The 25893-nt window shown below is 31.6% G+C and overlaps 1 protein-coding gene across 11 annotated transcripts in view; it reads right to left on the bottom strand.

Moving 5' to 3' along the window:
• Positions 1-1150: 1150 nt before the first annotated feature.
• Positions 1151-25893, bottom strand: part of LOC143051848 (atrial natriuretic peptide receptor 1-like) — a 375823-nt gene continuing 351080 nt past the window's right edge. For all 11 annotated transcript variants that reach the window (XM_076224835.1, XM_076224833.1, XM_076224827.1 and 8 more), the window contains 13 exons: positions 24592-24690; positions 22887-22964; positions 22135-22239; positions 21451-21522; positions 19600-19765; positions 18869-19024; positions 15771-15942; positions 10535-10684; positions 9941-10064; positions 8407-8475; positions 7386-7659; positions 6222-6313; positions 1151-5561 (listed from right to left, as the gene is read on the bottom strand). In XM_076224835.1, the coding sequence (XP_076080950.1) occupies positions 5484-5561; positions 6222-6313; positions 7386-7659; positions 8407-8475; positions 9941-10064; positions 10535-10684; positions 15771-15942; positions 18869-19024; positions 19600-19765; positions 21451-21522; positions 22135-22239; positions 22887-22964; positions 24592-24690 (1635 nt within the window). In that variant the 3' untranslated portion in view covers positions 1151-5483. The remainder of the gene's footprint in view (positions 5562-6221; positions 6314-7385; positions 7660-8406; positions 8476-9940; positions 10065-10534; positions 10685-15770; positions 15943-18868; positions 19025-19599; positions 19766-21450; positions 21523-22134; positions 22240-22886; positions 22965-24591; positions 24691-25893) is intronic.

Here is a 25893-nt window from a genome sequence, read left to right as displayed (position 1 = left end):
TTTATGTTATGAATATCCCTTTTATCGTGTTTATGAATGGTCAATATAAGTTATAATATATGTTTTTTTGTAAAACACTTTTAGTACAAAAGGGCTAATATTTTCCCAAAGAACTATATCTATATGGTAATAAATGGTAAAAAATGTCCAAGAATTTTGTAATATTCCTGGACTTTAACCATGTTAACACATTTACTTTAACAGTTTAATATTATTCAAAATAAGTGGACCCCTCTTTTAGAAAAGTTGTTTAAAATATAATGTATTTCTCCTCTTTTTGAGTAAAAAATTCTATGTTTTCAAAGGATTTGTATAACAATGTATAATAGCACTATACAAATCCTTAGTATTTCTATTTTCTTATCTACAACAGTAAACATGGTAAATGACCCCTTCAAGGCCCTTGTCTGAGGGATAACCTGATAATAACAAACATAAGTCAAAGTACGGCCTTTTACACAGAGCTTTGATCCAGACCAAACATCAAGCTTTAAGGGACCACAACTTAGTATTGTACACAATTCGAACAGGAAAACCAACGATCCGATTTATATTTCCAAACAGGAAAATACCAATGAACCACATCAACAAACGATAACTGCTGAACGACAGGTCCCTGAATCAATCAGGACAGGTGCACAAACCTGCAGCGGGTATGACCGTCAGCACACATTATAATTGCAGTTGAGGGCAAATCCTTCAGAAGTTCTTTGTATTTTATTTTAACAACGAACATTTTTTTATAGGGAATATAAGTCAGGGGGAAAGAAACCAATGTTTTGTTCTGTACAGGTATTTCCGCTGTTATATATTTATATCGGAGCACTCCCTCTTGGAATAAATTGGTTTCATGCTGAAACAAATATTCTCACAGATAGTTACAGTGTTGTGGGTTGCTTATATGTTTAAAATCGTTATATAAAGGTTATACTGTGATTTTAAAAACAAACGTTGAGATCTTTTTATAATATTTACAAAAAATTAAAACGGTGCGGGAAATGGACATGATTACATTTCCGGATACGGGAAGCGAGAATATAATAAAAATTTAAAAAAATCTGTTTTGAAAAAAATAGGTGCGGGCGGGTCCGTCGAACAAGGAATTAAATTGGTGTGGCCTTAAGTTCAATTCATATAAAAAAAGAATATATGGTAAAGAAACTAATTTATTATAGAACAGTATTTTACAATAACAGTCAAAATATACAGTTTTGATCAAAATGTGTATATAGATAAATTTAAGCTAAAATTAAATCATCAATTAAACGTAGATAAAAATCAAAAGAAAATACTAATTTATAAAAATAAATAAAACAATTGCATTGTATATAATATGGTTTTGTGTATTATACTGCAAAAATCTTTACAAAAGTGTACTCTAATGTACACAAATTGTTACAATGTGCACTTGATTGGAAAAATCATTACAAATCTACATTTACTATGTGTATTATGCGATTCATTACTCCAATCATCCGGGGGAATCATGTCAAATGTACACTTTCCCGCATGAAGCATTGCAATTCGATTCAGTAATTAAAAGAAATGTGAAATAGTTATTTTCTATATCAATATTCATACCTTTTCATTACATATGTCTAAACAAAATAGAAAGTAAACACAACAAAAAATAACTTAAGTCTAGATTCCCTTTCATATAGAATTAGAGGAATATGTATGAGACAGAAAGAAAACTAGAGGCTCTAAAGAGCCTGTGTCGCTCACCTTGGTCTATGTGAATATTAAACAAAGGAAGCAGATGGAATCATGACAAAACTGTGTTTTGGTGATGGTGATGTGTTTGTACATCTTATTTTACTGAACATTTGTGCTGCTTACAATTATCTCTATCTATAATGAACTTGGCCAAGTAGTTTCAGTGGAAAATGTTAATAAAAATTTACAAATTTTATGAAAATTGTTAAAAATTGACTATAAAGGACAATTACTCCTTAGGGGGTCAATTGACCATTTCGGTCATGTTGACTTATTTGTAAATCTTACTTTGCTGCACATTATTGCTGTTTACAGTTTATCTCTATCTATAATAATATTCAAGATAATAACCAAAAAACAGCAAAATTTCCTTAAAATTACCAATTCAGGGGCAGCAACCCAACAAGCGGTTGTCCGATTCATCTGAAAATTTCAGGGCTGATAGATCTTGACCTGATAAACCATTTTACCTCAGTCAGATTTGCTCTAAATGCTTTGGTTTTTGAGTTATAAGCCAAAAACTGCATTTTACCCCTATGTTCTATTTTTAGCCGTGGCGGCCATCTTGATTTGATGGCCGGGTCATGGGACACATTTTTAAAACTAGATACCCCAAAGATGATTGTGGCCAAGTTTGGATTAATTTGGCCCATCAGTTTCAGAGGAGAAGATTTTTGTAAAAGATAAATAAGATTAAGAAAAATGGTTAAAAATTGACTATAAAGGGCAATAACTCCTAAAGGGGTCAACTGACCATTTTGGTCACGTTGACTTATTTGTAAATCTTACTTTGCTGAACATTATTGCTGTTTACAGTTTAATCTCTTTCTATAATAATATTGAAGATAATAACCAAAACTAGCAAAATTTCCTTAAAATTACCAATTCAGGGGCAGCAATCCAACAACAGGTTGTCCGATTCATCTGAAAATTTCAGGGCAGATAGATCTTGACCTGATAAACAATTTTATCCCGTCAGATTTGCTCTAAATGCTTTGGTTTTTGAGTTATAAGCCAAAAACTGCATTTTACCCCTATGTTCTATTTTTAGCCATGGCGGCCATCTTGGTTGGTTGGCCGGCTCACGGGACATATATTTTAAACTAAATACCCCAAAGATGATTGTGGCCAAGTTTGAATTAATTTGGCCCAGTAGTTTCAGAGGAGAAGATTTTTGTAAAACAAAACTAAGATTTACGAAAAATGATTAAAAATTGACTATAAAGGGGTCAACTGACCATTTTGGTCTCTTTGACTTATTTGTAAGTCTTACTTTGCTGAACATTATTGCTGTTTACAGTTTATCTCTATCTATAATAATATTCAAGATAATAACCAAAAACAGCAAAATTTCCTTAAAATTACCAATTCAGGGGCAGCAACCCAACAATCGGTTGTCCGATTCATCTGAAAATTTCAGGGCAGATAGATCTTGACCTGATAAACAATTTTACATCGTCAGATTTGCTCTAAATGCTTTGGTTTTTGAGTTATAAGCCAAAAACTGCATTTTACCCCTATGTTCTATTTTTAGCCATGGCGGCCATGTTTTTTATAAAATGGGAATTAAAACACATATTTTATTCTAGATACCCTAGGAATCAATCAGATGAAGTTTGGTTTGAATTGGTTCAGTAGTTTCAGAGGAGAAGATCTTTGAAATAGTTTACGACGACGACGACGGACGGACGACGACGACAGACGACGACGGGCGCCAAGTGATGGCAAAAGCTCACATTTCCTTTTAGAAAAGGTGAGCTAAAAACATTAACATGAACAGACAGACGAGGAAAACGGTAAGAAATTATATTCAATCACTGATGATGTGAATAATGAAGCAATCTCTGTATCTAAAAATTTTATTTACAAGAAAATAATAATTTTACTCGTATTCTTTCATAGCGTTCATTTTTGTGCATCCCTTACATATTCTGACAGTTTTTATTTAAAAACTCTGAAATTTTAGATTCGGCTTTCTTGTCTTAATGTGTATAAACATGTTTGTATTTCAATAAGTGTATTTACATAACTATTATATAGATCTAACCAGATAGATTTACTCTTATTCACAAAGTTAATTCTTAAACATCACATAGAGCACTGAAATGGTTTGATCATACACCTATATCAAACCAAGAACAGATTACAAAAGTAATTTAAATCAATATTTTTCTGTTAGTTGAAACGTTATCCACTTTAACAACAACAAAAACATGCAATTAAATTTTACGTTCAACAAATGTTATCGTATCGTCATGGAACAATACATGTGAGAAGGCAATGAGACGATAGTGCAAACAAAAAATACCCAAACATTTCAGGAAATACCAAAACATTTAGGTAAATAGCAAATGTATGGAGTAAGAAGTTAAATACTAAACACATATGTAATTTGAACTGTGATCAAATTATGCTAAATTAAGCTAGTGCCGACGGCGGTTCTACTGTTGATAAATATTGCAGTACGTCTACAAGAATGGCTTAGTATGTCATAACCAATTAAAAATCTACCAATGCGATGACTTTATTTACTTTTTTCGTTATGAAAAAATACAACTATCATTGGTCCTTTAAATTTTGAAATGGCGAATTGGTTGATTGGTTCAATTATAAATCAATAACATTTCTTTCAAACACATTGCCAAAATGTAAAACTTTTAGTTTTAAATGATATTAAGGTAAGAAGGTGACTCAATAAAATAATAATTATACAACAATTGACTGAACGAAAGATTCTTCTCCCTTTTTTTGAGACAATCATAAAATGTAACACAGTTTTCAATGACTGGGATGGTGTCATGTGGTTAATATTTAACACGTGGCATATGTTTAAGTAGAAAGACCATTCGATATGTAAGGTTGGACAACTCTAGTCAAATAAATGATTTACATTTGTAATTCCAAATAAAATATTAATTCAAGTTTTAGTAATTATGACTATCTCAAAAACTAAGAAAATAACATAAAACATGTCGCACAATTAAAAAAATAATAAATAAAAATCATCATTCATGGTTTTTCCTTTATCTGAATAATTCCTGGTATCTATGATGAGTTTATTCACCATGTATCGAGAAATCTCTTTTCTGTGAGGTGTTTTGAATTTAAATTGCTTTGTTTCCTATCGTTGCGAACATTAACTTGGGAGGCTGATTTTGAATAATAAAGCAGATAACGGTTTTAAATGTGTTACTATCTGCTTTGCACTGGTATTTTTACAACAAAAATGAGATAACTGTACATTTTCAAATTACCACATTTTAAAAGAGTCGTTCAACTTTCTTTTTTCGGGCAGGGATCACAATATATATATTTTCTCTCTATACATAATCTAAATTGGAAACAATAGTCACTTTTTTTTAATATAGTATTGCAAATGATTGATAATTCAAATTCAAAATCTAATCCTTACATATGTGATTGATATATTCTCCCTACCATATGTCACAAGCTTCATGATAATCATTGTTGGATGGAGATCGCATCATAATATCTGGTGGTTTTAAGTTAAAACAACAGTACATCGAATCAGCAAATATTTCAAAACTTTCAAAAAATAAAAAAATGGTTTTTGTCTTCCTTATCTATACAATATTTCAACTGAATTTAAACAATTAAAAAAACTACTAGTAACAGAGTTGGTTGTAAGTCACGTGACAATTCAGCAGTACGAGTGACCAGGTTCATGTAATGGTGATTAAACTTTATCATGATCTTGATTAATCACTGTCACACAAAAGCCTTATCGTTACATTAATCTATAATTGTTAGCAATCACTCTCACGATCTGGATTCGGAGTAGCTCTTTCACCTGTTAACCAGTATGTTGTTACTTTACCTTTTCCCTGAAAACATATAAATAAACAAACTTTTAAAAACTTATTTATTAGTAGTGTTATTTTGTACTTTTTAGTTGTAAGACATATATGTTTTTGAAATAGTGAGAAAGATTTTACAAAACTTTCAAGACCATTGGAGACCTTAGATAGATTAAACTTTCTGTTGGTCCTGTTTGGTCACATAGCTCTTCAAAGGTTTTAGTTCTTAAACACCTTTGGCTATCGAATTTTTTAGCTTGGAGTATTCAAAATAAATGGAAATCTAAATACGGTGCTTAAGGGTTGTTTTTTTTTCAAATATTTTTGAAATATGAAACTTCAAGTTGCAATTATCAGCATCAGAAGCCAAATCAGTTCATGTTAGTTGACTTCTGTCTTCTGTTGCTTCTCTCATTGCGCGATTTTTTTACAAAGGTTTTGATGAGACAATCGAGTTTGCAATAAACTTTTTATGGACATGCTACTTGTCGAGAATGATCCACAAACATTTCTTGAGCACATGTGATCACTCCAGATGTTGTTGGTCAGTCTTTTGTTTTGTCAGCTGTTACGTCGTGTTTTGTTTTTTGCCATGCCATTTGGTGGATATTGTTTTAAGTCTTGATTGGCCCTATGGTATTGTTCGGGTCGTATGTACTGAGTAAGAAAGCTAAGTACAACACTTACCTTCATTTCGACAGGGCCTCGTAATTCTAATTCAAATGTTGCAAACTTATCTAATATCTCTTTTGTAAATGGACTAACATGTATTCGTAAAGCTACAAAATAATTCAGATTGGTTAATTTAATGGCTTTTCAGAACTTTGGATTGCATATGTTAGCATGTTAGCATAGAGCTCATCACTTTAAGTTAAGTAAATCGCACGAACACTATAGAGTTATTGCATGGAAACTGTCAAATACTGTTCTAAGTACATTTTATATATTGCAAGAACTTGCATGTGTAATAGTTGTTTTATGGAGGATACTATTCACATTTTCTAATGCAATAAACTCTTTTTGACAAAATTGGTGTCCATAATATAAAGTCTTATTTAACAAATGTAAAAAGAAAACAAGACCTAAAAATACGCCAATAAGCAAACTATTTATAGTAACTATCTAGTTGTGATCGTAGTGAGTTACACCAAACGTAACGATAACATAATCAAAACGTTACAGGATCATTACATTCCTATTGTGTCCACACTATGTACGAGATACCATATTTAAATACATTTTGATAAATAGTTTTTTTCTTAATTTAGATCGTGGAAACATAGAAATCTATCATATAACAGAAATAATGTACTTTAACAACTAACAGACGACAATAACATTAACGGTACCAATTTTCCTGAACCAGATGCGCATTTCGACAATACATGTCTCTTCAGTGATGCTCGTGGCCAAAATATTTGAAATCCAAAGCTTATATAAAAGATGAACAGCTATAATCTAAACGGTCCAAAAAGTATAGACAAATCCTTGAAAGGAATAAAAGCTTTGCATGAGGGAGATACATTCCTTAATTTATAATAATTTCTAACATTTGGTAACTGCAAATTTAAATAACCAAATAACTCCGTATTGTCATGGACAAATGAAGTGTAAGAGCATGGTGAATATCTAATTCTGATATAGTCAAATACAATCAAACTCGGTGTATACATTTTTGCTTCGAGAGATTTAAACATGTTAAACGTAGAAAAAAAATTCTACTTGATATAATTTATGTTAACTGTCAAATCTCAAATTTTGACACTGTCGCAAATATCCTTCAAGAATTTTTCTTTTGTTACTGTAATGAATATTAACATTCAATATTATAAATTTACATCCGAGACTTACGCAATCCATTCGATTCCATCCTTGATGCGGTATTTACTGTATCACCGAATAAACAATACCGAGGCATTTTAAGTCCCACAACACCAGCACAAACAGAACCGGAATGTATTCCTATACGTAATTTTATTTGTTCATTAGGTCTATGACGTATTTTGAAAGACAACACTGCATTCAATAATGTTAATGACATCCGGGCAACTTCCCGCGCGTGCAAGTTCCCATTTCTACTGGGTAGTCCAGATACAACCATGTAAGCGTCACCTATAGTTTCAACCTGTAATAAACAAAATTTTGATAAATAAAAATATAATTACATTAAACAAAATCTTTATTGAACGAGTTTTCATAACGCCACAAGTATGAATTGCTACATAGGCGACCTAATTTAATTATTGTCGAAGATGTTCTATTTGCTTTTTTTATGTTTCTTTGGTGCATTCATGACGTGGCTCTGAACTTATACATCCCGTCATTGTGTAATCATACTATAGCAAATTTGTGTATTCTTGTCTTCAATATTTTCTGATATGTTTAGTCATTTTGTGCTTCCTTGTTCCATATTTGTTTGTTTTTATAGTGATTAAGATTACAACACAATGTTGACCGCTGTACCCCTATTTTTGACATACCTATTATAAAATTGAGAATGGAAATGTGTCAAAGAGACAACAACCCGACCAAAGAGCAGATAACAACCGAATTACACCAATGGGTCTTAATGCAGCTAGAAATTCCTGCACCTGAAGACGTGCTTCAGCTGGCCACTAAACAAAAAAATATTCTCTCTCTGTTTGTTTTTTTCACACATTGTATTTGATTCGACTGTCATACAAGTGAGAGGTTTAGCTAGCTTTAAAACAAGGTTTAGTTCAGCAATTTTTTCATAAGAAAATTCCTGTAACAAGTCAGAACTATGACAGTTGTTATCCATTTGTTTGATGTGTCTGAGCTTTTGCTTATGCAATTTGATTAGAGACTTTCCTTTTTGAATTGAGAAAAGATACAATCTTATTGTACTCACCTTATATACATCAAATTTTTCTAAAATGTTATCAAATGTAGTGTATAGATCATTTAAAAGATCCACCACCTGAAATGAGAAATTAATGTTAACCGTATTAACAATTTGTAAAACAAGATCATGTTATCAAAAGTAAACCTGCACGTCTAATAACATTAACGGAACCATTTTTTTTCTGCACCATATGAACAATATGTCCTGAGCTAATACTCCTGTTCAGGGTTGTGCTTGCTGTAAGTAAACATCTTTAGTGTTTCGTTTATCTGTAGTCTAACTACTTCAATTTCTTATTTCCCTTTCCATATGACTGGAACGGTATCTGCTATGTTTCATTCACCAAACCTAGTGAGGAACATTGCGCTCATCCTTCCGTAGCAACTATCAATCCTAGTTTTTGGTTGAACTGCTGTTATTAAATTGTTAATTTGTTTTGTTAAATGAAATAATTATCGTTAAAGTTTTCTGTGACTTGGTTTTATATTCTCACCCTACTTACAACATGAACAAATTAGAGGTCAAGGATTTAAAAAATCTTGCAAATGAGATACCTCTTGATCTACATATATATGACTGTTATAGGTTTAGTTTAAACATTTTTTTTTTACTCAAAGTAAAACGGATTTGACACAAGTAAACCATACTTAGGAGTCCGCTCCGAATAACTAACAAAAAAATAAAATACAATATTAATATGACCATGCCACTATTCAGAAAATACAATACATACGAGTTTATCTATTGAAAAAATATGAAACAGTAATAAAGTATAATTGGTATTGATGATGATGATGACGTAAATGTACCGCAAATACACTTTTTCTACATAACAAGAAATCTCTCAGACCTTTTTAATAAACTCAAATGCATGTTTAAATTTATAGATGTTTTGTTCATTCGAGAGGTCCGGATTCCCATATGTTAGTAACTTAGTATTCAGTATAAGGTCATCAGGAAACCATCTCGGATTATTCATCAGCATTTCTCTCTGGTTTATATATAAAAACAGTCAAAAAATAATTTGTGGACCGTCTCAATGTTGCATCAACAAGATGGGTCAGCAATTATATTCACTCTAAACAAGTCATAGTTCAAGAAAGATGAATAAAATTGACAATGGAAATGGGGAATGTGCCAAAGAGACAACAACCCGACCATAGAAAAAAAAAAAAACAACAGCAGAAGGTCACCAACAGGTCTTCAATGTAGCGAGAAATTCCCGCACCCGGAGGCGTCCTTCAGCTGGCCCCTAAACAAATATATACTAGTTCAGTGATAATGAACGCCATACTAATTTCCAAATTGTACACAAGAAAAAAAAATTAAAATAATACAAGACTAACAAAGGCCAGAGACTCCTGACTTGGGACAGGCGCAAAAATGCGGCGGGGTTAAACATGTTTGTGAGATCTCAACCCTCCCCCTATAGCATATGAATTGTGTTAGAATTACATTTGATGTTTATATTTATCGCCCCCTTAAATGAATTCAGTGTATTCACACATGCCTTTTTATTACGAACATAGTGATATCTCACCTGGAATGGAGTGGATTCCGACGACAAGGCTGTGAATCCACAAATATCACTAAAATAAATAGTCACGCTTTCAAAGTTTTCTGCTGGCACAGATTCGCCTCGAATTAACGAATTTGCTATTGATCTACAAATATACAAATACATTATTTAAAGCTTTCGACTAGTAAACCCTAAGAGTAGGAATTCAGTCTCAATTCTGATAAAAAAAAAGAAATGGATTTAGGCAAAACGCTTTCGTTTAGCAATGTTTTGAAAATTCATCTCTATATGTAAAGAAAAAAAAATGCAGGTGATTGAAATATTGAAGTTTACTTTCTTATACTACTCACATTTTGACAACTTTGCCCACATGAATAATTGTTTAGTTAAACACGTGGATTTCATGAACAACAATGACAAAAATCTAAAAATGTCTGACTGATAAATTTCCTCAGAAGATAAGGCATTCAAGTATTTAAATCCACGTGTACGTTTGAATCTACAATTTTTTATTAGTATATTCAAAGCTTCTTAAGTTGTATATTATTGTTATTCTGTTCATATAAATGCTTGTAAAAGAACTTCATTACAAACGCATCTGAAATCAAGACTTACTTTGGTAACATCATATATAATAAATCTTCTGCCTTTTTCTTTTGTTCTAGATAATCTGCCGTCCGTTCCTCCACTAATGCTTCTAAGTTGTTTGCATACTGTTCCATTCTTGAAAGTAAATTATCTAATATGTTTCCTTTATCTCCATCCCTGAAAGTAAGTTGTAGAAAAACAGGTTTAAATTGGTCATTTACTCTTACTAAGCTGTCATAAAAATACTTCATATACTTACATTATGTATTCCGTCAGGTAAATAGTTGAAACAGAAAAATCAAAATACGGTGAAAATAAGTGATCTCTGTTCAAAGTCAGCATTATCTTTTTTTTTGGTCTTTTATTGTTGATGTCCTTAAATGATTGGTAGAGTGTTGTCTAATTGACTTACACCCTTCACCCTACACCTCATATTATTCATATACACGAAGCTCAATTTTTCTTATTCTTTTTGGTTCGACTGTTATTCACAATTCTATCAACCATTATACGCATACATTCAAAAACAAAGTTTAATACAACTTCAATTATGTGCAAACCAATTGTACTATAATATTTATCATTATATACTTATATGAGTTATTTTCTTTGAGAACGAAATATAATTTCTCCTGAAACAATAGCTAATTTGACATAGTTTATATAATAGTAAAATACTAAAGAAATTCTTTCCAATTTTTCAACAGACGAATATTCAATTAGGTGCCAAAAGATTGATAATCCATTTAAATAGAAGCATATAATTTATTTTCAGTATTTTCTCCTATGGTTATTTTTTGACACATGTTATAATATAATAATGTGTTTTGTTCTAACGTTACAATTGCCACTGGACTTTTAAGTACACCATATGCACACAGTTGCTATTCAATGCAGAAAAGTTAAAATTTTGATCAAAACTATGTTCTGTGCCAGTATCGACGTAGTTAGCTGGTACTTAGTGAATAACAGCATATTTACAGAGGTTAGGTTTCGATCATGAGGTAGATACTAAAACTGATCGAAACAATAAGTAATTTAATTATTTTAAAAGTATTCTTTCATTTAATGTTTTTATGAATAAGATTCAAATCAATAATCCAACTTATTCGATCAGAAACGATTTGTACTGGAAAGTAATGATGTACACAATAAAGAACATATTTTGAGTTTATTAAAACAATTTACATAGATTAGGGAGGTAACACTTATCAGATATTGGTCGCAATAGGAAATTATCCAAACCCTATACTTCTTACTATTATTGAATGAAGTTAATTATTACAATATACTTGAAGAATTATTCTGAGAAATAAGTTTGAAGTTAACACCCCTACAGCTCCGGTTTCAGTTTGTCATTTAAATCGACCAACTTTAGACAGTCGACTTTAATCAAATTTCAAATTACACAAAATTGCACGCCTTACTTGTAGTGCATGTTATTAAACAGGGGCGAACGATGCCAGAAGGACATTCAAACTCATAGATCGAAAACAGACACAAAATAGAACACTCAACATAGAAATCTAAAGACTAAGCAACATGAAGCCAATAAATAGGGGTAATCACAGGTGGTCCTGAAGGGTGAACAGATCCTGGAATCCGTCGTGTTGTTCATGTTATTACAAACTCGGTAAATATTCGTGAAAACGCAACGGGAATGTTGTAACGACATAAGGAATATATCCGACACCACATGTGGAACGGTTTACCAACTAGTGAAGGCGTCAGTAAAATTTACGAAGGGATGATTTCAACTTCACCATTTAGAACTCTTGGTTTATAAGATGTTTTGATCATCATGAGAGTCATTGATTACATTTTAAGACTCCAGCGTCCTCCACAACGAAAATGTCCCTCATGATATTAAAGTGACATGCAGAAAAAAGAGATATTCAGCAATGTGAACATTGCATTGATAGATGCCGTATAATTATCGACTTCATTTAGGAATTGTATAGAGGAGTAAATATTACTATAGTTGTCAATTAGTAAAGAAACAGCATGAGTATGTTTTGTTTTGTCACATATCATCTCTAGTTGTCTCTGGAGAGTTGTCTCGTTGGCAATTATACCACAGCTTTTCCTTTCAGTATACTAGAACGTATGTCTTTAAGTCACGACTATCTAATATCTGAAACGTCTTGTAGTATAATAACATAACGATACATCAATCAATCAGCCCACTCCCAATCGATATTTCTCAGAACGAGACAGATATTATTACTTTTTTTTCTTAAAATTTTAATGATTTTGATAAATCTGAAAAAATATGATATACTGCTTTTAAATTATTCATCATGCTTTTGATACTAGTAGCTATAATTAGAAAAATGTCTTCATTTTACTGATGAACTTTTGATTACTTCTAAATCTTCTAAATCTTGATGGCGCTTATTCATCAAAAGTGTTGACATCATCAATAAATTATGATTTGTTATAAGTTTATTTCGCAAATAATACAATGGGAACGATTAAAGCAGGCAGCTATCTCTTTCTGCTACATCCTCGGTCATGCTACAGATTTCCTGGGCTTCATTTTAAGAATTTCTAAATAGAAATTTTTTGTACGAAAAGTTCGTGGAAACATTAGGCCACACCAAATTAATTTCTTGTTCTACGGATTTTTGGACTCCAAAATTTGGGGCGAGCGAGCGATTTGAAAATTTTAATAAAAAAATATTTAATTTGCAAATTTTTGAGGCGAAGCTTGAAAAGTAAAGGCGAGCGATTATATTTTTTTTTTGTAAACATAAAATAGTAGGTTTTGACAATAATAAAACTTGATTTATAACTTGTACTTTGACATTTCTTTAATTTCTGAAGTATTTTTCCCTGTTCACCAAGAAATAATTTAATCTGGTTTATGTATGTGTGACTGACATTGAGACAATTCTCAATCCAAGTCATAATCAGTTTGGGGGCAACCCCTTAATGTTATAAATATCCCTTTTACATGTTTTATGAGGAATCAATATAAGTTATAATATATTTGTTTGTACAAAAGGGCTCATATTTTCTAAAAGAACTATATATCTATCTAGTATTAAATGGTCAAAACATGTCCAAGAATTTTGTAATATTCCTGGACTATAACCATGTTAAATTAACACATTTACTTTAACAGTTTAATATTATTCAAAATAAGTGGACCCCTCTTTTAGAAAAAGTTGTTTAAAATATGATGTAACTCTCCTCTTTTTGAGTACCAAATTTTAAGTTTTTCAAACGCTTTGTATAGAAGAACTATACAAATCCTTGGTATTTCTATTTTCTTTTCTACATCAGTAAAATGACCCCTTGTCTGAGGGAGGGTTGTTCTCAACCTGACAATAACAAACACAGGTCAAAGTACGCCTTTTACACAGGGCTTTGATACAGACCAAACAGCAAGCTATAAAGGATCCCAAAATTATTAGCGTACACAATTCGAACAGGAAAACCAACGATCTAATTTATATATCCAAACGGGAAAATACCAATGAACAACATCAACAAACGATAACTGCTGAACGACAGGCCCCTGAATCAATCAGGACAGGTGCATAAACATGCAGCGGCTATAGATAGTTTTGTTTTGCCAGCATACAATATAATTGCAGTTGAAGGCAAATCCTTCAGAAGTTCTTTGTACTTTATTCTAACAACGAACATGTTTTGATAGGGAATATAAGTAAGGGGGAAAGAAACCAATGTTGATATCTTTTTATAATATTTACAAAAAAAAAACGGTGCGGGAAATAGACATGATTACATTTCCGGATGAGGGAAGCGGGAATATAAAAAAAATAAAAAAATTCTGTTTTGAAAAAAATAGGTGCGGGCGGGTCCGTCGAACAAGGAATCCAATTGATGTGGCCTTAGTTACAGAAAACGATTAGGTTAAAACAAGAATCAAGGATAATCTCATTAATCCAGCCTAGTTTTAAGGGTCACATCTGATCCACAAATAATTAATATAATGCTACATCCAAAAAAAGAGGATTAAATGCCGAATGATTTGAGCTAAATCGTATTCTAAACTTTATTTAGGCATGAACAATAAGGTTAACATAGTAAATTTGCCAACAAGACACTAAAAATCTACTTTACATGTATAAAAGCTCATCTCAAACTCCAGTCCTGTAATTTTGTAAGCCAGACGTAGGTATCATATACAAAAGACTTAACAGTGACACTTGAATCACAACAGTTATAGGACTTAAATTCCAGAAAGGTTTTTGACAAATACAACTAAGGTAATATATTTCTTAGATAGAAAATCGTAGTTCGAATGATTCACAGAACTGTAAACAAATGTAACCATTTAAATGATACTAGTAGTTCCCATTAAAACAGAATTGTTATCTACTGAGATGGCGACTGTCTCAAGCCATTGAATAATAAGCATAAAACACGAACATCTCAAAATAAAATTACAAACATGTTGCATGTCAATAACGCTTACTCCCCGCATGATTCTGTGACTTTCACGATATGGAAGAACAGGACAAATAACAGATATGTATATCATGGGTGTTTGGCAATCAAACATCATCTCCTTATTATATATGAAGAGTGAATACTCATTTTTGATGGGCTTTTAAATTTATCTTACGTCTATTGTAGTCGTTCTTCCTAAATACTATGCGAGTTAGACAATTATTTAGAAAAAATATTTGTTCTATACAACACTGTCTTTACATAATACGCAATTTAATGTTTATTGGCAATGAAAGAGAAAACTACCTATAAAACTAGGTTAATTCCACCATTTTCTACATAAGGATATGCCTCTACCAAGTCAGAAATATGAAATTTGTTTTCCATTCGTTTAACGTGTTTGAGCTTTTGGTATTTTTGGTATCTTACTTTTATTCTATTGAATTATTTTATTTCCATCGTAATATGATTCACTTTTTCTTATCTGATATCTTATTTAACATGTACAGCATTATGATGATGGATTGGAATGGGGAATTATACAACTACTTAGAAACATATGTGTTCTATGAAACACTATGTCTTTGCATAATACGTAATTTAATGTTTATTGGCAATGAAAGAGTAAACTAGCTACATATAAATCCAGGTTAATTCCACTATTGTCTACATAAGGATGTGACCTGTACCAAGTTACATGTACATATATGAAATTTGTTTTCTGTTCGTTTAATGTGTTTGATCTTTTAAAGTTTTTTGTATTTTCGTCGGAGTTTATTAATTTCCACTGTAGCAGCATTCACTTATTCTGGTGTTTGACCATATTTGCATATATACTTACTTGTTAAGTTTTCTAATGATGGATTTAAGTGTTGGGAAATCTGGTCTCTCCATGGGATCTTCTTTCCAACACTGTCTAATGATATCGGCTAGCTCATCACATGGGCAATCACATTCATCTAATGTCGGCCGGAAATACGGTCTCAGTCCGTTTTTAACTTTCTTGTAAATTTCTGTCACATGAAAATAGATTATTAAGGATGTTATCATATTGTCAATGATGTTAACCAATTACATACAAATACTGTGTATTATTCCCCTCCAACAATCAATTAAGTAAAGATATTGTCAATGAATTGTTTTAAACAAATTACATACAAATACAGCGTAGTATTTCCCTGCAACAATAAAAGCTGTTTCCTTTCTAAGTTTCAGAATCTGTCATCTCTTATCACTTGACAAATAAAGATGTATCAAGATATTTCCCCGTGTTTGTCAATAAGTTCCAAAGCTCTCCACTCTGAAGGTCAATACAAACAATATGGTTTTCGTTTCTACGCATCAAAACCTCTGGGACATTTAAGAATAGTTAGAAATCCGAGAGAGTTATTTTTACTTGGGGATATTGATTGTTACAATGGAATGTGTTCACTCCTATTATAACTTGTCTTTGGTTTCCTTCTATCTTGTTGATTGGAAAATAAAGACAATTTATGTCTCCAAAGGGAAATAATCCAGTCGTAAATTCGGTTTCCGAAAATAGGCAATTTGAATAATTAAAGTGATTTAACGTACTCTTGGAAATTAAACAAATTTCTAAATATTAAGGCATCATTGAAAGGTTTTATTATTGTAATCCACAAAATCGTCAGTCCCTGAGTCATATGAACAGTAAATGTTTATAACATAATTAAAAGACAGGGCACAAGTTCCATACAAGGAAGATTGCCTTCCAAAACATCATTAAAATAATAAATAGTTTAATTGATTTTCCTCTGAGTTCAGTATTTTTGTGATTTTACTTTTTGATCTTTAAGACCTTCAGATATAAGAATTGTGGTATATTAAAAAAAAAGAGATTGAATCTGTACCCAAATTTTGACATTTCGACTAAGTGTTGATTTACATAGTACATAATACAGACATATAGATTCCCACATATCGCAATAACTAGTCTCAGTTTTTCATGTTCAAGCAATTCTTTCATTTTTTAACTTTTTGATTTGTAAAATGACTAAATGGAATTATGAGATTTGAAAACCTGTTTTGACTCGTCAACAGGCTTAAAATAAGGTATGACAGACGCGGGAGACTTCTATTGTCTCGATGTCATACATTTGTACAAGTTTCATAGAAAAATCTAACATTAAATAGAAAAACATAGCATAGCTTGATTATTATTTATATACTTCGACATCTTCTGTTGTGGTTATCGGTTAAGTAATGTGGAATGTACAGGCTGAATTTTTAAAAGTCGTTATGTGGAAATTTCTTATTTTCATTATATAGAATGAGAAACATTAATGGGCAGGAACGAATTAATACATTTATATTGAAAGCAGATTTGGAAGTGTTTGTTTTGAACAAATAGTGAACTTCTTATTTTAACAATTTAACACGAAACGTTGAAGCTATAACTTATAAAATTGCTATTCCCCAAACTAAACTCCGTTAAGTGTGTCGTAATGACCATACTGTACATTACTTAGTAGTCTATTCTTAAGATAATAATTTTAGAATCAACGCCGCTGTTATTTACAGCAGGATATTACTAAATAAAGAAATAACAACGAAGAGATTTATTGGTAATTCTCACATCCTCAGCCATCTAATCAATTAATCAATAGAAAACTTCTATTTTAAAATGTCCAATATTGTATGCATCTGATAATTCCGTATTGTTACAAAGTTATATATAATTTCAGTCAATAAGTTAATCTATATTTTTTTTTTCATTTAAAAATACATTTACCATTCATTATAACCTATAATCATTATATACGACAGAATGTTTCGTAAGAAATAGTATTAATGATGGTAAAAGATAACGCGACGAGTAAAAGGTCAACAGAGACACGAAGATCACGATCAAATACGTCATATTTTATATGCGTTTTTATGAAAGAAATTGAGTATAAACCAAAGTACGAGTCCATAAAAAACAGGCTCAAAATCTAACAGCAAAGACAAGATGTGTATTCAAATTTGAATAGCATTTAAATCTAAATTCCAAGGTATTGTATCCATGACAAAGCCAAAACATGTTTGCCCGAGGTAGAATAACTATATTTTCATATGCCGGTCGTAAGCAGTCTATTTTATCAAACCACCATAGATACTATCAAATTCATTTGATCTATGCTTTGATACTATGAAATTAAAAAGACTATTTGAGTAGATACCTTAGGTCAGTTTTAATGTATTATAAGTACAATTTTTATGACATTACAAAAGAAATCGCAAGACAAGACCACCCTGTATTATTAGGTGGAAGTGACCAACTGGAAGTTTTTCCCTCTGCGACCATTCCCAAGTGACCAACTGGAAGTTTTGCCCTCTGCGACCATTCCTTAGTAAACAGCTTAGAATTGCAAAATTGGCTTGGAAAGTAGTATAACTAAAGTTGTAGGAAGTTGATCAATCAAAAGCAAATGAAAAAGGCCACTTCAAAATTAAACTTCACCTTTTGTGGAAATGTGTCTCATAGGCAATCATACCACATGGCATATTTTTATATTGGTTCAAAACCAAACACTGTCAATGTTCCTAAGTTCGGACAGTCACAAAATTGTCAATTTGAATTAATCTACAGGAAATTCAAGTAAATTTTACAAATTGGCTTTAACCAACATCAAATTTACAACTATGACATGATTATACATATTACATCATAAACCTGGTTTTAATGAGCGTTTTCTACAGTTGCATATCAATCATGTCTAATCAATTACGATTTGCATACAATTCAAGTACTATTCGCCCATCCTGATTTTGATGTATAACTGAAAAAGGTCACATATTTTTTTCATTAAAAATGTAATATATCAATCGTGTCTGTAGTATCACATTGTAACAGCTGACCATTAAATATCAACATTTCTAGAGCTTTATATTTCAGAAGCTACTAATAGTATTATACGACAATATATGCTGTCTTACCTTCGGGACTTAGATCTAGGTTAGCAAGATAGAATACTCCATTTCTGTATACTATCTCCTGACATATTACAGCAAAACTATACACATCACATCTCGAAGTTCCTTCGGGTGGTCTATTATGCATTCGTAACAACTCTGGAGCAGTCCATAAAAGACCTATAAAATAACAACCGCTTGAGTTTTTTGGGATAATTCTCTAATATGTATTTGATTCTATGATATCAAACCAAAAAGGCATGGCCGATAATGGAAATATCCTACATTGCGGTTTCTTTCGTTTAAAAGTTTCAAACGATCTTAATTTTTGAAAAAAAAAAAAACTATAAAATGTTTTATCTTCTATATAACATTCTCCTGTTTGAAAAATTAAAACCTTTAAAAGTTCAATATCTTGTTTCTGCACATAACCGGAAAATTAAAATGCTCACATAATGCATGCATATATAATGTTTTTGATACTCTTTTCATTGTTAGATTATGAACAAGTTATGCATTCAAATCATGATCAATCCTAAGATAATTTTACGAAATTGTAGTATTAATAATTGTTATGAAATGAAATAAGAAAAAAAAAATAATAGAATTCTCTCTGCATAGGTATCACAGAAAGCGATCATAAGGTTTTGCACACTCTTTGGTAGGTAGAACACTTGGATCATGAATGGGTACAAATAACCCTACCAATAATAATTATCTCTAAGGTTTATCAAATCATAGAAAGTACAACTTACTTTGATAATAAGCATATGACTCTTTATCTGTGTCTTCTTCCTTCGATCTGAAGGCATGAAGCCCAAAATCTGTTATCTTTAATACAAATCTTCCATCGACGACACAGTTTGTACTTTTTAGATTTCCATGACTACGTATGTCACTGCTGTGTAAGTATGAAAGGCCCTACAACGAAAACGGATTAAAATATCATCTGGAAAAGAGAGGCGAAAGAAACTATAGGGACATTTAAACTGATCTGTCGAACATGAACTTACAATGACATGGCGAAAAAGACATAAAAAAGAAGAAGAAAAAACAGTTCGCAATACACAACATAAAAATACTAAGCAAGCAACACAAACCCAATTAAATCTGAATATTTGTCTCTATCTACGAAAATTATGAACAAAACAAAAACACACAATGAGTACAAATAAACTCATCATAGATACCAGGACTAAATTTTGTATATAAGCCAGACGCGCGTTTCGTCTACAAAAGACTCATCAGTGACGCTCGAATCCAAAAAAGTTAAAAAGGCTAAATAAAGTACGAAGTTGAAGAGCAATGAGGACCAAAATAATGTTGTTTAGTCGTGTCATCATGTTGGACTGCATGTGGGTTCATGGGATACATTGTTAAAACATGATTCCTCAAACTAAGAGTGTGACCAAGTTTGTTTCTCATTGGTGAAGTTGTTTCAGTGGACAAGATTTATGTTAAGGATGTTTGTTGCTCAGTTTCAAAATAAATATCTTTCCATAAAATTAGTATATTTTGAGAGGGGATTAAAAAAGGAAAAAAATATAGGGGTCAATGTGCTTGTTTTCGAGATATTAGCCATTGGAATTTTGGCGGGAAAATGTTCTTTCTGGATTTTTCATAGCTTTATCATTGACCAGTTAAAGTTCTCAAAAACTATTTAAAAATAAATAAGATTTTATAAGACTTTTACAAATGGCTTATAATTATACATGTAAAAGATTTATAAAAAGAAAAATGGGGATTCATGGGTAAAATATTCTAGGCATTCAAATGGATAAAACCAGAGGATTTCGAAAATCTGAAAAAAGTTCCAAAACATGACAAGCAAACATCCTTACAGGTATAAGAGACTCCAAGTGATAAAAAGATCAATGTTAGTCACAATTGAAAGAAACTAACTTATAAAGAAGTGTAGAAGGATTATAAAAGGAATTGGATTAATGATAATATGTACGTGTATTGTGTGGACTTTGTATGTCTTTTATTTCATTACTCAAAATATTATAAGTTTGTTGAAAAATGAGCCAAAGATACTAAGTTATAGGGCTAAGTGAAACTGACAGCGCTTTGAAATAAAATGAGCCAAAGATACTCAAGGGACATTAAGCTATAGGTCTAGGTGAAACTGACAGCGCTATGAAATAAAATGAGCCAAAGAAATTCAAGGGACATTAAATTATAGGTCAAGGTGAAACTGACAGCGCTATGAAATAAAATGAGCAAAAAGATACTCAAGGGACATTAAGTTATAGGTCAAGGTGAAACTGACAGCACTATGAAATAAAATGATCAAAAAGATACTCAACGGACATTAAGTTATAGGTCAAGGTGAAACTGACAGCGCTATGAAATAAAATGAGCCAAAGATACTCAAGGGACATAAAGTTATAGGTCTAGGTGAAACTGATAGCGCTATGAAATAAGATGAAAAATGAAGAAAAGACAAACACCAGTCGTTTCCAAATTACTGAGCGACAAGTACCCCCAGTAAGCACCAGGGTACTCAACGAAAGCGAAATGGATCCTATTTCACATGGGATTCTCGTCATGTTATTGACTTTTCGATTGCCATTTGGAAAAAAAAGTCATTTGTTATCACTTACTCTAAGTATATCCTGCATTAAGGAATACCTAAACATCCAGTCTAGCTTTATCTGTTCATTTTCTAAAACATCCTACAAATGAAAACAGGAATTGGAATTAACTTTTATTTGGTTCTTGGTATTGCAAGTGTGTAAATAAAAAAAAAGAGTCTTGCGTTCTAGTTCATAACTTATACTTGTACTTTCTAACAATGTTTTTTTTATATCTTAATCAATGTTGAACACATTAATAATGTACCTAAAGATACAATTCCAAAAATCATCTTCCATAAGTTTCTGGTCCCGGGCGCAACTGATAAGGAGAAGGTATGCGAAACGCAGTGTATCAAATAAAAGACCTGGTAATCTTAGTTTTAAGGTAATACTTATGTTTATATACAACTGACGCCACTTTAACCGTTAGTATATATGTCAGAGATAGCGTATAAGGTATCATCTATTTGTTATGTTTTTGTTATTTTTAATATGTTTTCCTTGGTAAACGGGAGATAACCCAATTTTGTTTCTATAATAATACAAATACAAATTTAATTGTAAAGTTCACTTAAGTCCAAAACAAAGTGGATTATCTATGCTTCTCAATCAGCTAGTATTTTTACCTGTAAGCTGCCCTTCTGTTATAAAACACATGTTTGAGGGTTAATGCACGCACAGAGAAAGCGTACAATTTGTTATTGTAAATACCTGTAAGCTGCCCTTCTGACAGTATTCTGTTATAATACACATGTTTGGAGGGTCGATGCAAGCACCGAGAAAACGAACAATATGGTCATTCTGCAGATCTTTAATCTGTTAAAAAATAAATATTTTAGCAAATGATGAAGTTAATAAGGAAAAGTGCATACATAGCACATAATACAGTGTTGTTTTCATTATTATAAACATGTACATGTCAATCGAGTCAAAAAAAATCTAACAAAATGAAACGTTTCAAGCATAAACATCACACAGCCAAGCATTTGAGACAATTTTTCTAAATTTAGTACAGCAACATTCCATATATATATATATATATATATATATACACAGCCATGTATCACCATCATTGATGGCGATCTGATGGATACATCTGTTGTAGAGTTGTCACTGACTCAGACGTACTTATATATATATGTCATGACCTAAATAATCCTACTCTATAACATTTGTCCATCTTCCACAACCAATTCCTGTTCAGTCGGATTAAAGCGTGTATGTAAATATTGTAAACATAAAAATATTTAAGTTATTATGTGTAATTCATTTTGATATGAAAAAGAGGAGAGGTCACGTCCATTCTAAGCGTAGAGCGGACAATTCTAAATTTTATGCGCTCTAACCTGCAGTGGAAAGATAAATTCTAACTGTTATTTAGTGTAAGTCATTTTTGCCTGAATTAAGTGGAGCTTATGTATTGCTTTTAATATTTTCGATGAAAAAATACTATTCGAACTCACCTTTTTAATTTCCAATAGCAATGGCTTGTTTATTGTGATATTTGATTTATCTATACTTTTAATAGCTACTATGGCTCCCTGAAAATGGCAAATGACTAGAAATTAATACCATATCAGAAGTATAAACATATAATAAAGAAACATTAAACATGTTAAAATTTGTGTGATTTTGTATTCGGGGTTGGCTTACAAAATTATTTGGCCGTTGAGTATCACTGAAGACACATATATTGTCGACGTGTGTATCTTATGTCGTACAATTGGTACTGCTTTTGTCACTTGGCCATGAGCTTATAATGTCTTACGTAGATGAATGCAACTACAGATTATCGTATGGCTTCATAAATAAAATAAATCTTAACTGCACATTTCCGGAGCACCCAAGATCACCCCTCGGTTTTTGAATGGATTCGTGCTGCTTAATCTTCAGTTTTCTATGTTGTGTCTTGTGTACTATTATTTGTCTATTTGTCTTTTTATTGTTTAGCCTTAGAGTTGTCAGTTTATTTTAAATCTATGAGTTTGACTGTCATCCGGGTCTCTTTCGCCAATCTTTTAGCTTAACAAGACCCTGGTATTTTATTTTACTTGTCTGCTTGTCTGTTTCTATTTTATTCCTATAATTATGATATTAAAACAGATATTTGTTTTTGCAATATCAAAGTAATATAAATTTAACTTGAAATTAAGTTATAACTATCCCAATTAGACTTAAAGACAAGAATTGAACCACATAATAAAATTGAGAAAGGAAATGGGGAATGTGTCAAAGCGACAACAACCAGACAATAGAGCAGACAACAGCCGAAGGCCACCAATGGGTCTTCAATGTAGCGAGAAACTCCAGCACCCGTAGGCGTCCTTCAGCTAGCTCCATAAAAAATATGTTTACTAGTACAGTGATAATGGACGTCATACTGAACTCCGAAATTATACACAAGAAACTAAAATTAAAAATCATACAAGACTAACAAAGGCAAGAGGCTCCTGACGGGACAGGCGCAAAATTGCGGCGGGGTTAAACATGTTTATAAGATCTCAACCCTCCCCCTATTCCTCTAACCAATGTAGAAAAGTAAATCCATAACAATACGCACATTAAAATTCAGTTGAAGAGAAGTCCGAGTCCGATGTCAGAAGATGTAACAAAAGAAAATAAATAAAATGACAATAATACAAAAATAACAACAGACTACTAGCAGTTAACTGACGTGCCAGCTCGAGACCTCAATTAAACTGATTGAAAGAATATGTCTTCATCATATGAAAATCAGGCACAATCCCTCCCGTTAGGGGTTTAGTATCATACTTTCATAAAATATATGAGAACATAACCCGTGTCATGCCAACAACTGTTTTTTAAATAAATGTGTTTAGTTCCGATGCAAAGACCCTATAAGTGAATCAATATTAAAACCAAAATATGCAATCTTTAATGACCTGACAACGGTATCGCATCTATATCCCTTCTTAATAAGTCTGTTTAAAGGTTTTGTAAGCTTTTGAGGTGAATACTGACATGTTTGTGCTTTGTGAAGAATATTACCATAAAAGATTGGATGTGAAATACCTGAACATATAAGATATCTGCATGTTGAGTTATATTTACAAATTATTTCCTTATACCGATGATAAAATTTAGTAAATGCTTTGATTAGTTATAATGTTTAGGTGAGGTATGAATACAAATTATGCATGTACTAACCCTATAATACCCGGTCTTTGTAAATAGCTGTCGCTGCCCAACATCACTTAAGTGAACTGCAATTGTATCTCTTGAACAGGAACTTGCAATTGAAAGTTTCTGAAATATAAAATAAACGCACTTGTCATGTAATATGAATAATCTGAATATGTAACATTTTATAAACGATCTTCCTAGAAAGATATTACTTGAATTTGCTAAAATTTCTTTTCATTTATGTTTGTAAGTTTAAATCATTAATATGTCAGACAGGAAGTTAAAATCTCGCTTTACAACATAAAAGATATTGAAGCTGTTAAGAAAAATAGCATTGCTACATTAATAAGTTTTGATCATCGTAAATTGTTTCATTCAAGAATGTATAGAAAATCGCAGGTCGTGAATCTAATGCATAATGGGTAAAGTTTTTTTTATCTAATGAACTTTAAAATGTTTTGATTGGCTGACAATTATACAATTGAAATCTAACCAATGACTTGACGTAACTTCGGTTTTTGGCTACGCGATGAATCGGAAACGGCACGTCATACTTTGTTACGTTTATAATTAGAATACAATCGATATTTAACAAACTATTTCGAAACATCTCGTTTCAAATTATATTAAGTATAAAAAAAATATTTTATAAATAAATGAAACATACCAGTAAGAAAAATATATAGAAAGCATACAATTGACAAAAAGTATACATTGAAATACGTTGGCCAGATATATAATAGCTGAGAAAGCCATAATACATTAAAATGTTGAAAGACGTACTGATGAAAAAACAAGAAAGGTGAATTTTAAAAGACGAACGTGCCCAATGATACCATAAAAACCCATTGAAGCGCTTTACAAAATAACATTATAATAAACAACAAAAATGTTATGTAAAGCTTCATGAAAAGCTAATGATCCTGATGTACGAAAACATGCGAATTATGATTGATTATTTTCGCGGTTACTTGTCAACCAATTTTGCGCTCGGAATATACCGTGGAACACTCATGTTTCAAATTGTATAGTATACCATGTACATGTACAAAGAACTGCAGACTGTTCATTGAAAAAGACAGGTCATGTTGCAAAACATTTTGTTATCGTTTTCGTAAGGTAATACAAATGCGTTTTTTAAAATTTCTTTTGTTATTGTTTGGCATCGCTTGATGTTCAATGAAATTTTCATGATGTTTGCAAAAGGATTTTTTTATCACCAACACTAAAATACATAAAAACCAGCGAATACCACCTATATGTGAGCATGCAATGATTACAAGTGACCATACACAGTCTAGTTGTGGTCAACCCTGGTTCAGATTA

The sequence above is a fragment of the Mytilus galloprovincialis genome, chromosome 11, assembly GCF_965363235.1.
Source record: "Mytilus galloprovincialis chromosome 11, xbMytGall1.hap1.1, whole genome shotgun sequence".
NCBI classification, from domain to species: domain Eukaryota; kingdom Metazoa; phylum Mollusca; class Bivalvia; order Mytilida; family Mytilidae; genus Mytilus; species Mytilus galloprovincialis.
This window is presented reverse-complemented; position numbering and strand designations above follow the sequence as displayed.